Consider the following 13,952-nt stretch of genomic DNA (forward strand, 5'->3'; position numbering starts at 1 on the left):
TCAACCGACTGCGGCAGCTTGCCAAGTCTTAGATAGATCAGCAAAGAAACAGTCAAACCAACCAGGAGAGGAGGGAATAGCTTTAGTTGTTGGTTGAAGAGATACATTGAAAACAGGCTGGATTGTGGCCTGATTTATTAAATTTAACGACACCCTTATCTTCACCCTGATCAGGGTGTCTTTTAGAAAGAGTGGACAGTGTGTGTCGAACGATTGTGGGGAGGCAAAGCTGGATACCACAGCATTTCATGGACTGAATATAGTAGTTTACTTTTATCATGTTTTTTTTTTTTTAAAGGATTCATGTTAGATCCTATTTTAAGGATCTACTGCTAATACTGTTAATATAAATACTAATCATTATTTTCAATCATTTAATAACAAATGTTTTGAAAGCATGACACACACACACACACACATATATATATACATTATATATATATATATATATATATATATGTAGCTATCAACTAACTTTTTTTAGCACAATATTGGATGCTTTAACACAGCTCCAGCCTGATGTCTGCGGAATTCAGATATTACACAAGCACTTAACAGCAGTGTTAAAAAGCTAGCCACATCGATCATAAAATAGCTCAGCGATTATGGTGACTTCTCTGCATCCTTGCTCACTATCCCTTGGTGAGAATAATCAGAGATGTATTATATTCACTGCCTTGGCGACATTGATTAGGAGTGATTAAAAAAAAGGATTTCAGACAGACAGCACAGCTACAACTTTCAGTGTACAATCTCATTAGGAACACCTTGTTTGCATGATTGCTCTTTTTTTAAGAGCACACCCATTTTTATGCTTTATAATATCTTATGACTACTCGGTATTAACAAATAGTTGAAACTTTAACCTTTGTCACCGAATAATACAGGTTACGGCAGGCTCTTTTTACCCTACTTTGTAATATTGTGATGATTTATGTTGACCTGGGATGTCAGATGTGATCATAGAGTAGTTAAAAAGTCACACAGGTACAACATATCTTTTAAGATCGGCATAGATGTAGTGCTGATTGTTTTTTACTTTTATCATTCTGCAGTAAGAGCAAGGAAGCAGTATGCTTCAATTAGTCTTTCCCTTTTTGTTTTGCTGGAGCCCTTTGCCCTACAAATCATTAGTTTCGCTTTTCATTAGGACAGATCAATAAGGCAGATCAGTCACTTGTAGCGAGGATACTGCATGGCAGACACCCCATGCTCCCAATACATGCCTTGCTTTCTTTTGCTCTCTGCTCACTGACTCCAAGATAGCTTTACAGCAATGGTCCATTCCTTTGAGGTGGGGAAACATAAGTAGCAGCAGGATGCTTTTGAAATGCCAGATAATGCAAAGTGTGCCATGTTGAGCTGATTTCTTTAATGGAAAATTAGTGTCTACATCAGTAATAATTGGATTTGTGCACTACAATGTAACTAATGCCTTATAATGATACATTGTTTAATGCAACTATGAGTGACACAACAGTGAAGATAAGAGTAAGAAATTATTTGAATAAAATTATTTGAATAAAATCAACAAAATTTCTGAAAAAAGCTGCTTTTCGGCAATGTTCAAGAGCCTGTTGTTCTAAAAATTTATTTCTCAGAATGTTCAAAGAAAACTCCCCTTATTATGTATAAGGATGCAAAACATCTAAGTTAGCCTGTGAAACTCCCAACCGTCCAGGTAATTTTATTCTTGGGGCATCAAAAACATTGTAATTTGACTGTTCTGGATGCTTAGGACAGTGGTTCTCAAAGTGAGGTCCGCAGAACCCTGGGCCTGACTGCAAGGTTTTCGTGAATTAGTTTGGGGTATTAATAATACATTAATAATAATATAATTAATAATATATATATATATATATATATATATATATATATATATATATATATATATATATATATATATTTTTTTTTTTTTTTTTTTTTTTTCTAGAGCGACTTGTTCTCACTCGGGTTGCAGGCTTTCCCAGCTGACTTCGGGCAGTAGGCGGGGGCCACCCTGGACCAGTTGCCAACCAATCACAGAGCACACAGAGACAAACATCCACGCACCCAATATAATTATAATAGAAAAAAAAAAAGGTTACTTTTTTTCACCTTACGACGAAGACCGCGCCGTGTTTTTGACCCCTCTTTATGTAATTTTTTTCGCCTTATGATACCTCAAACATGGCGGACAGTGTACGTGCTTGACTCACTTCGCGCTCATATGTCTATACACACGTCACTCATTACGTTACTACAAAGCTGGTCTGCTATTGCTTGGCGTCACGGCTTCCTAAGATGCTGGTCTACTATTGGTCGGTGTCCCAGAAACACTAAGATCCTGGTCTGCTATTGGTCGGCGTTACTCGTTCCAAAATGCTGGAAAGTTAAAACTTTGTTCTCCTGTGAGCGCTTACAAAAATGTGTTCATAGTGAATTTTAGTGCTTGACTTAAACTTGAATTGGTTAGCCAAGGGTCCAAAGATTGCTAGTGATGTTTTAGAGAGAAGGAAGAAGCTGATTTATTGAAACGAAGCTAGAAATAATCAAGAAATACGAAGAAGGCTAAGCTCGCCTATCCTTGGCTAGGGTACACTCACTATGGAATATGGCCATACGTCACTCAATGGTAGATCAATCCTTATATATTTGTTATTTATAATGTTATTTAACTGTATGCATGTATTTTATATATAAGTAGCACTCACTATACTATTTTGATAACGTTTTTTAATATGTATATTCAATTTTTACACATATTATGAGGAAAAAGTATATATATATATATATATATATATATATATATATATATATATATATATATATATATATATATATATATATATATATATATATATATATAATCTTTTATGTTGGTAATGCACGCTACTGCCTATGTTTAGTAAGCGATGAGTGTTTATTCTGTTTATGTGTTCGTTTGTGTAGAGGTTGCACTTTATAGTTAGTAGTTGTTGTTAGTTGTTGCTAACCCGCTAATGTCGGCTAAAAATACAGTAAATTCATAGATTAAGTGTTTATATGTTAGTTGACTGACTTTAAGATTGTTGATTTACTATTCAACAAATACTACATGATACACCATACATGAGCCAAAATAAATGTGAAGTTCAACGTGATGACTTGTGTACTCTTTCACCGGAGTCTTGGTGCAGATAACCATTCCTGAGAACAAATTCTCAACAAACTAAGTAATATTTGTTGCTTAATGCAGCGGTCCCCAATGCCCGGTCCACTGACCGGTACCGGTCCGTGGATTAACTGGTACCGGGCCGCGTGGGCTGCACCCGAAATAATGTTTTGGAGATTATTTAGTTTATTGGAGTTGGCGTGACTGGGCGCGAAGGCACGTCGGGCGACGCGATGGACGCGAATGGAGCGACGCAAATGGCCGCGTGCGGTCACAAGAAGCGAAATTTCGCCTTTTGCGTGAAGTTATTTTTTATTTACTTTTTCCGCGTTTCGAGTCGCCACAGCCAATCAACTTCTGGAACATTCAACGGCTCACGCAGGGGGCAGGAATGAATCATGGCGGCCGCTTCGCGGTCACCGGGAGCGATCCGATACGGCCAGCTGAGCTTTCTATATGAAACAGAGCCAAGCAAGAGCCCTCACCTGGCTTGTCAAGGCGGAAGCGAGAACTTGGGACAACTGGTATATGCAGGGTTTGCTTCACTTAACAGCTGTTGAACCGTAGTTACTGTGCTAAGCTAACGATAGCGCAGCATTGTCAGCACAATATTTAGCAAGGCCTCGGCCACTTGATTGCGACATTGAAACTTATTTTTTGGCAGGCGAGTATTGCTGCAAAGAATAAAGGTGCTGTCGGTTAAAATATTGAGTCTGTCACATCCCAGAAAAGTGAAAGTTCTCACCAATGCTCTTCTTTCCGGGATCTACCGTAGAGTGCACAGCAAGCTCGATCCACTCCCCTTCCCTCCCCTCTCCTTGCGCAATAAAAAAAAAGTGGACAAAAAGTACAACAGCGACAGAAAGCCCCGTCCATACGTTTGTGATGTGTTTTTTAAAGCAGCCCCCCCGCAATATAAATCAATATAAATCTGAAAATAGAGCAGCCAGCACGCCCCCCCTCCCCCCCTCTGCAGTCTAAATCTAAGGCGTTGACCGTCCCGCGGTGATCAAAAGGTTGCTGACCACTGGTTTAATGAATATACAATAATGTTAATAAGGATAATGTAATGTTAAATAATGGGAGAAAGGAAATAAAATACGCAAAAAATACAAAAAAAAGATTGTTTATGGTTACTGTGGCTATATTGGGGCGTACATAGAAATCTAGGAACTGATACCCTACTTCGCGGGTTTCAGACTTCGCGGGGGGGGGGGGGGGGGGGGGTTGACACCATCCATTAACAACGAAGTAGGTGGGATCACTGTATATTTTTAATCATATCATTTTATTTTATATTAAAATGTGAATTTGATGTTACATTTTGTAGTGAGTATAAGTAATAATTCTTTGTAAGTATGTTGTCATTTATGATAACATGCCCAGAATTAGTCTTTTGTTTTACTTATTGATCCAAGCCTCATGCCTGTGGATAACATGCTACCTATTATTAGTTCTTATCTAAGCATGTTATATAGAGGAGTCTTGTATGCATTAAGCTCATTAGGATTTTTGTTTGTGCCATGTATGTGTTAGCATATGCAAAGGTTTTGCATTGATAAGAATGCATTTGCATCTAATAAACGTTTTGTATTGAAACTTAACTTAATCAATGTAATTTGTGTACATGTTTGCACATTTTGAGCCCCGGTCCGCAATGGACATTTCAAGCGTTGGTGATAAAGCCATGAAGCCATGGTGATAAAAGGGGACTTTGAGGACCTCATATTATGTGTTTGATTGTGTTTTAATTGTGACTCACCAAGTACAGTGAGGCGGGCAGGACGGGATCTCATGGCAGCCTGAACAGCCTGGCATTCAAACACCGCATCATCCATCAGCTCCACACGCTGGATTCGTAAATGATGTTCTCCAGAGCCATGGTCGCCAATCACTGCATAACGGGGATAGCCTGCAGCACAAACATATTTGTTCATTGTAGTAAAATGGATGATGAAATTCTTCTGAGATTTTCTTAGTAACACTAAACACTAGACAAGCAAGGTGTTGAAACTGAAAAGAAAATCTAATGGCAGCCACGAAAATTTAGATCACAGAGATTCCTCCCTTCATGTGTTGGTAAGTCACAACGTATCTGAGGGTTTTACAGCACTGCCATTGATGTTAATGATGTTTGGCGGTGGCTTGACTGCAACCACAGAGTTTAATTGTAGTCGTTTTTTCATTCTAATGATTTGTAGTTTAATAATGGAGGAAAGCATGTGAATATCCAAGTGATATACACTTTACAAAATTCAAGCCTAACAGTTTTAAAGTTGCCCCCTTAACTAACCTTGAAAGTAAATTTAAACCATTTAAAGTGCATTGTGGAGAGCATCACTCCACTAGGACAAAAAAGGTGTGTTTGACAAATAACCCAACTTTTTTTTACACTACTAAAATTGCTAGTTATGTCAGACCTTTACTTTCAGTACATTTTTTTGTAATCGAGTATACTAAATGTGGTATATTACAGAAGCGTGGTGCTTCAGACTTCCACTTATCCTGGGTCGGAAGTATATCTTTTAGGCAAATATGTTTGAACATAGGTACAAGTAAAGTTAAACATATTTGTCAATTTGTTCAACATTTGACAATTTGTAATGCATTACAAAAGTAATTACTGTAATGCATTACAGACACAAAAATAGTAATATTTTACTTGGTACAAATGACACTAACGCAATGTGTTACAGTGCCTTTTTAACCTGAAAGTGGTGTTTTCCCCCCCCCCAAGTTAGCAAAAAACACTGCAATGAGAAAAGTCCGGGCCAAAATGTTTACTTCCTGTTATTATTGTCGACTACAGCAGAGATGAGTGAGGCAGCAGCAGACGACAGGTTGAATATGGACGGTACATACACAAGATGGACATACACCCATTAGTTTCAGTTTGCCAGAGATAAACACAAGATGAATATAATAGTTTGGTTCATTTTGTGGGTGACACCGTCGAATAGCACCACTAATTTGACAAACCATTTTGAGCACTGCCATAATAATGTGAAGTTAGTGGGAAAAAAACAAAAAAACATGCAGAATGGAGATAAAACAAAGCAGGCAAAATGATTGTTCTCTTGCTCAGAGATGCCACTTCTATCTCAAGAGGTTAAGAAATGTGTGGCGGCGTATGTATGTCATACATAGAAGATATGTTGCCACTTTCCACATCTCAAAACCTTCTCAGCAACATCCCTGTCGCAACTATCAATAATAACAAGGTAAGCTAACACTAATTTTCACTGTACAATTATTATAGTCTATAAATAGTTGTGATCAATGCATACCTGTCAACCTGTACGCTTTTGTCGTACAAAGTACGTTTATTATGCATTTTAAGACGTGTACGACGTACAAGAAAATCTGTACGGAAAAACGCAAATTTGTCAATTATGGGTACCATCCGGTATACACCGACTATCACGAAACGGCAAATCAATCAAGTCAAACGAGTTCGCTGCGGTAGCCTCTATCTCTGTATCGTTTTTTTCGTTGCAAACGAAGCGAGCGGTTCGATGCTACTGTGCGCATGCGTCTGCCGCCTGGGGATTTCCCATTGCATCATTCCGATCACACGTGAACAAAGCGAAAGCAGAGCAGCAGGCCTACATTGCAACATAGTTTTGAATTTTCTTTGGATACAATCATCAAATCGCAATGGCCGAACCTGAATTAAAACGCCGTAAGTTAAATGGAAGAGGCAAGCATCACAAAGAGTGGGAGCAAAAGTCAGGACGATACGAGGGATTGATACAAGCTTCGAAGAAAGGTGTGGAATATTTGTATTGTGTTGCTTGCAAAAAAGACGTGAAAGTAGCCGCCTCCAGTTTCTATGATTTAAAGACGCATTTTGATACAAAGAGCCACGCCAAAAATGTAGAAGTCTGGAAACTTGTGAGGAAAATCAACACAGAATGCAGAAAGAGCATGTCAGAAGACACACTTGTTGCCTACTTGCAGGTGAAGATGAATTACCCTGGCAATTGTTGTGACCTTCAACCATCAAAAGATATGCTCATGTCAGCAAAGAAGGCAACAGTGGCATACAATAGAGAACACTTTAGTAATTAAGCAACACTTGTAATTTCATCATTTATTAAGAATATGTACAGAATTATATAACAAAACACATGTACAATATAACATGTTAAACTACATAAATAAACACGTTTGAAAAAAAAATATGGTGTAAGATTATTTTGTATTTTGTAAGGGAAAATACGACAGTTTGTAAGGGCATGGAGCCGTGGAGGTTGACAGGTATGTCAATGTGTATCAAGATGAAGCATACAAACACTCATGTTAAACAGTACGTTAAACACAATACCAGTAACCATGATGCAGGCTAGCTGCTAACGTTAACCCCTTTCAAACCATCTGTTTTAGAAACGCCTGTCCCTAACATAGCCGGCTGATTTTTAATTTGGATGTTAACATTGAAATTGTGGAATGTATTAACTGTTTCTGACTAAAGCATAAACAAGGCATCACTACAGTATGCTGTGAAGCTAATTAATGAGTTTAAAATCCCCCCCCCCCAAAAAAAAAAATGTATCTTGTCTGTAAAGGTTTACAATACAATACAGATAAAAGGAGTTGTATGGTTTTTAGTCTTAAAACAACCTTCCAATAGGTGTCCTTAGTGTAATGAGCTCCTTTTAGAATGGCACATTCATATTTCCAGCTTTGTTTGCTGAAGGAATAGTAATGCAATAGTAGTGTAATGCCTTACATATCAAATACAGTAATATTGGAATGTAACTAATAACTTTTAAATGACAGTAATATGTACAGTAATAAATATTGCATTACAGTTTTGAAGTAACTTGCCCAACACTGCTTGCAAATATAATCATATTTTCAAATATATTGAAATGCACTGGCAAATACTGTACTATGAAACATACAGTTAAGCTAAATTAAAAAAGAAAAAACCTCCCATAATGATTTTTTTTCTTCTGTTTAAGACAGTTTTTCAGCACAAAAGAAAAAAAAAAACGACAAATAAATGATAACCAAAAAACTTCCACAGGTTAAAAGACAGAATACTTCGGCACTCTGCTTTTACTTATAGTTTGATTTACAGCAGGTGTTACTGTGTTTACCATGAGTGTGTTTTTTGGGTAGATGTAAACATACTGATGACGTTTGGCATTGACAAGGTATATTCTGTGTATCTTTGCAAATAATAAGAATTGTGTTATTTCAATTTTGAGCAACCTGAGGGGAACTTGTAAGTAAACTTGTAAACATATTTCTCGCTTCCAAAAGGTCTACAAATATTATCTGACAAAACCTAAGCATTAGCGTTTTAGTAACTGCTACCTCATGACTCATTTATTTAACAAAAATGTCAGTTTTTTACTGTAAAGGTTTGCTAATTTGGAGGTCTGTTAATTCTTTTACCTCTGCAGCAAGTCCTTGAATTGTTATATTGCGAAAGACATCGTCTGTTCAAAGACCAATTACCGATGGTTGGTTCATTGAATCCAGTTGTCTTTAATAGAGCATGAAGTGGACTTCATTTTATGCTGGTGCGGTGAGTTATAGCCGATTAAGCCACTCTCTGCATTTCACCCTCCTACGTGTAGCTTTTAATCTTAAGGGTCGCTATGCGCTAGCAGTGCCAAGGACAAAGGAACACATCAACATTAAATCTAGTGACCAAAGGAAGGGGAAACAAAGTAATTAAAGGTAGAAATGACTTGTCCTTAAATTCTATATTTTGTGACAATGTGTCCTACATTGAAAAAGATGGCAACATCACATTAAAGCCAGTTGTAAAAATAAAAGTGTTTAATAGTGAGCCATCACATATAAAAGCTTCAATTATGAATAATAATCATTGATGGATAAAGACACAATCCTTTCGTCTGCAGACATTGGCTTAAAATAGCAGACACATCATTATGTGCGCAAGGTCATCCAGAAAATCATTGAGTTTCACATTTACTGTATGTGCATTGAGGAGATTCAAACCAATTATGACACTGTGGATCACATCGGCAATGATCTTTACAAAAAAATATACAATTTTTTACTTACTGTAAGTCCACTTAGAGACCATATACTGTAGGTACTGCATACTGACGACTTTAATCCTTTAATGGGTGCAGCAGCCACTTTCGGCCGAAAGTCTAAACAAGCCTGATAGTTTAAACTGGCCGTTTTGCCAGTTTAGACTATCAGCCGAAAGGGGATACTGTGCCCAAGTATGGGGTTAACAAATGGGATTGAACCAATGATGATTTACATCAGTGGTTCTCAACCTTTTTTTTCAGTTATGTACCCCCTGTGAACTATGTTTTCAGCCAAGTACCACATTTTGGGGATTCAAAAAAAAAAAAAAAAAGACAATGTCACATCCCATGTACCCAATGTTGTGGCCTGTTCACAGATAAGGATAATTAACAAGAGGTAGCATGTGACAAGTTGGGCCAAATCATTCTAGGATGGGGAAAATCTGTGTTTTTAAAATAATAACAATGAGTATCTTACTGAAAATAAACTTTGTTTTATCAACTTATATTTCTCTTAAACATGTAATTGATTCAATAATTATTTTAAAGGATTTTTCCTTTTTTTTTTTGCTTTCACTTTGATTTTTTTTGTTCATTGGTAAAAAAAAGAAAATCATAATATGTACTTAATTTCTGTCTAGTATATGCAATATTAACATTTATATATATATATATATATATATATATATATATATATATATATATATATATATATATATATATATATATATATATATATATATACATATATATATATATATATATATATATATATATATATATATATATATATATATATATATATATATATATATATAACAAGGCCAATGAGTGGAAAACTTCCAAAACAAGACTGGCGCAAGGCTGCCACCCCGGGACGGCATTGGTTTTTGAACACAAATGTAGGAAATTGAAAGTTGAAAATAGTTATTCAAACCTTCAATAGAAAAAAAAAATGAATTCATAAATCCTATATATACCCCATGGAGTGAAGCTGCAATAACCAAACCATGTTGAAGTAAGTGTGTACAAAAAACTCATGTGTTTAATGTTTCCAGCAGGCAATGGTCGGCCAGCTTGGTACGTTTCTTTCTCGGGGGCCGTTAAGGTCAAGCGAGCAAGAGGGAGACAAGCTGAGCAGTTTGTCAGGCCGCTACGAGTGTTCAAGTTGTTTGATTTATGACCCGCCGACAGTTATGTCTCTGAAATTAAAGTTGTGTACGTTTCCCAAGTGTGCATCCACGAGAGGTGACTGCTGTCACTAATCGGGGTGTTTGGTTTCTTTGCTGATGAAGTGTGAATCCTTCTGCTACCAACAACCAATGCTACGGATGTAAGCATGAGCTCGCACTATGCTAACCTAGTGGATAATGTAATCCCCGCATGTTTGTCGTATTTAGTGTGCTTTGTATTCTTGGAGTGTTTTTGTTGAACACCTTAATACCTCTAACTTAGTTGGTAATTAGTTCTTTCTGTCTAGGGTTGCACTCACACATACACACACCTAGTCACACGCATACGTACGCCCACAAGCACCATCTTGCCTATATGTTGACTATACGATGACACATACAAGTTGACACACAGAAGATGCTGCCAACCTCCACCATACCTGATCTACTGGCATTAATAAAAGATCAATGGGCAGGATGGACACACAAATCATCATTTGAATAACCTTGGTTAAAATTGGAATGTTGGAATGTTTAAACTATAATAAAATAATTGAATTCACACTGGCCTCCTTTTTCCTTGGCCATCTTTGCCTGAACTGCATTCCAAGCATCCACACCACAAAGTGGTGCCCTGGTCGGCGCCCTCAGCCGCAGTAAGATGGAACTCTGAACCAAAACCTACTAAATATAATGTTTTTTTCACACGCTGCTTCAAGAAAAGTTGCAGCTGAACTCTTTCGTAGTTGAACATGAAAAAAAAAGGGCCAAACATTAAACAAAAAAACATCAATGACAACTGATGTCACACAGGTGGGTTTAGGATCTATACCGGGTATAGGATGGTGTATCGATAAGAATACAAGTATAGAGGCTGGTGGAGAGACTCTTTACTTAGGCAGTTTAAAGATGGTTAAATGATGACAGATGATATAGATACATAGGCAGACGCAGATAGACACAGATAAATGTAGATGTTTAACTGCAGAAGATCGGAAGAGGCTGAAATATCAAAATAAAAATAATAAGTATAGGCCATATTATGTAAATTATACATCTAAGTGAATGGAATAACATTGACATGTAGCTGAAAACATTAGAAATTAAATAGTGATCCCTCTCTACTTCGCGCCTCTCTGTGCATTGCGGATTTTTTGAGGGGAGAAAAAAAATCTCTCTTTTCCATGTCTAGTCACGTGCCTATACGTTAAGCACTTCCTCGAACGAGAGCGAGTAACAAGAAGCTTACCGAACATGATTACACTTTAAATTCCAATTTATTACAAAAGGCAAGTGGATCCAAAAGCTTGCTTTCGTCTCTCCTGTGTCTCTCCTTTAACCGCCTTTGTGCGTTCAGCTCAGCTTTTTTTTCCGCCTTGCATAGGCAACGTGATCATAAATGTTGTGAGTAGGATGAAAATTGTCCCGTCGCACCAGGTGATGGATGATGATCCATGTGTGATGTGTTCCTAAGCAGGGACATTGATCTTTGTAGTCAGCGAAATTTCAGAGTCGTAATATGGTACCCAAACCAAACAATGTAAAACAGAGTCATTAAGGAATAATGAATCCATTAAGGGGAAATGGATTTGTCTTGAGGCAGGATCAATGATATGTGTGTGTATGCCCGTGTGTGTAAGCAAACACGCAAGGAGCATGGCCTAATGAGTTAAAGCTTTCTGCTTTCAAGCTTTCTGCGAGAATGTGTCTCACAAACTTAAGAGGATAGGAACGAGTTTCAGGTGACCGATGCAAGTACAGCTTCCATGAAAGCAAGCATAACGCATAGACACATACAAGCAAGCATGGTGAATATCTACCAACTGTCTCATTCTCATCCCAAGAGCTTCGTTTATGTCTTGCATACATGCCAAACACTACACTGATCAGGCCTACAAACACTTTATTCTCCATCTTTTGCATCATGTGTGCAACTAAGAATTTAATTTGTGTTGCTTTTGCTTTGAAGCCAGAATCATACAAGAGATGTGAAATCTATCATGCGAATTTATGATACTGATTGGTATTTCCTGAGGGTCTACTTCACTTCCTACTTCAGCGGAATGATTAAAAGAATATAGGAAATTCATAGTTATCGTTTGCTTTTGTGTTGTGTATTTCGAGTGCGGCACCATGACAGTTTGTCTCATTTTAATCATCATAACCCGTGAATAGCGGCTGGTTCCAGACGGAGCACGGCATTGCACAACACAGTCTTTCTTGCTGAATAGCCTAGCAAACGTATATCATTGACATGCTGCAGGCAACATTTGATTTGGCACACTTTTTATGTATACAGCTGTCACTTTCTATTCACTGTGTGCATCTTGCATTGCACGTATCGTCACTATTTCACTGCAGAATGCCTTGAATGTCTATGTAGGCAGGAGTGATAAAAAGGACAGCTGTGGTGCGCTTTATTTCTAGAAAGTGTCAGCCGTCTGAATACAAGGCACTCAATCTGTATCATAGTGTATTTTGGGGAGCTATCTTCTTGAAGCAGGCAGCTTTTTCACCCTACACAAAACCTTGTACATTATACTGTGGAGATAAGAAAAGAGTGAACTGTTTTTGCATCAATCTGGAAACATGAAAAGAATAAGCCATGTCAAAATTAGTATTATTGATTAATTTATTTATTTATTGCCTGAGGTCCATACTTGATATTTAAGGACTTATCTAACTCTTTCTTTATAAGTCCAACTCTTTCTTTAAACTCATTAAATCTCTTCATGCTTTTTCAAGGAAAGGTAGTCTCTACATTCTCAAAATAACTGAGGGGAAAATTCTCCCTCTCACATGCAAGTCTATCCTTTACACGTGTTTTCTTTCAACATTCAAGATGTTGCGATTCTCCCGTCTCGGTTTCTGACACAACTACCATGTGTAACGTGAAATTTGCATGTACCATATTTCTCTGAGTACAAGTTGACCTCACTTATAAGTCGACCCAAATTTTCCAATTCAATTTGAGTGAATTTTACAAAAAATAAAAACACAAGTATAAGTCTACGTCTGACTTAAGTTGTTACATAGATCGTAGCTTTCAAATTAAAACACATGGCGTGTGTTATTAAGTCACAAAATTACGATACTTTTAGAGGCATATCTACATTGTATATCGAGCAACGTAGTGCTGCGGTTATGGAGGTGGCTGGCGATACTGCCAGACAATGTCACAGCGTAGATGCAAATACTGAAACAAATTTTGTACCATTGCACTTCTGTGCTGGTCACGGATTGTCCATAACGAACACCATGTTCAAACATGGTGCACTTGGCACCTGGACACCCTAGGGCATAATTCGATGATTGAGTTTGTGGTTGTATCATCGGAATTGTGGCCATATGTTTTGAACAATAGGGTGAAGAGAGGGGAGGGGCTGTCAACTGATCACCACCTGGTGGTGTGTTGGCTCCGATGGTGGTGGAGGATGTTGGCCAGACCTGGCAGACCGTGGGGGTCTGCTGGGAACGTCTGGCAGAGTCCCCTGTCAGAAGGAGTTTCAACTCTCACCTCCTGCAGAATTTATCCCACATCCCGGGGGAGGCCGGGGACATTGAGTCCAAGTGGACCATGTTCCCCGCCTCCATTGTCGAGGTGGCTGATCAGAGTTGTGGCTGTAA

At 37.8% G+C, this 13,952-nt stretch overlaps 1 protein-coding gene across 4 annotated transcripts in view; it reads right to left on the minus strand.

Annotated features, from left to right (window-relative positions):
• The window catches only part of kirrel3b (kirre like nephrin family adhesion molecule 3b), a 248,650-nt gene that overhangs the window by 86,712 nt on the left and 147,986 nt on the right, over positions 1-13,952 (minus strand). For all 4 annotated transcript variants that reach the window (XM_088427897.1, XM_088427896.1, XM_088427895.1 and 1 more), the window contains exon 4: positions 4,896-5,045. In XM_088427897.1, coding sequence (XP_088284023.1) covers positions 4,896-5,045 — 150 coding nt within the window. The remainder of the gene's footprint in view (positions 1-4,895; positions 5,046-13,952) is intronic.

The sequence above is a fragment of the Hippichthys cyanospilos genome, chromosome 11, assembly GCF_059441005.1.
Source record: "Hippichthys cyanospilos isolate Australia breed blue-spotted pipefish chromosome 11, RoL_Hcya_1.0, whole genome shotgun sequence".
NCBI classification, from domain to species: Eukaryota; Metazoa; Chordata; class Actinopteri; order Syngnathiformes; family Syngnathidae; genus Hippichthys; species Hippichthys cyanospilos.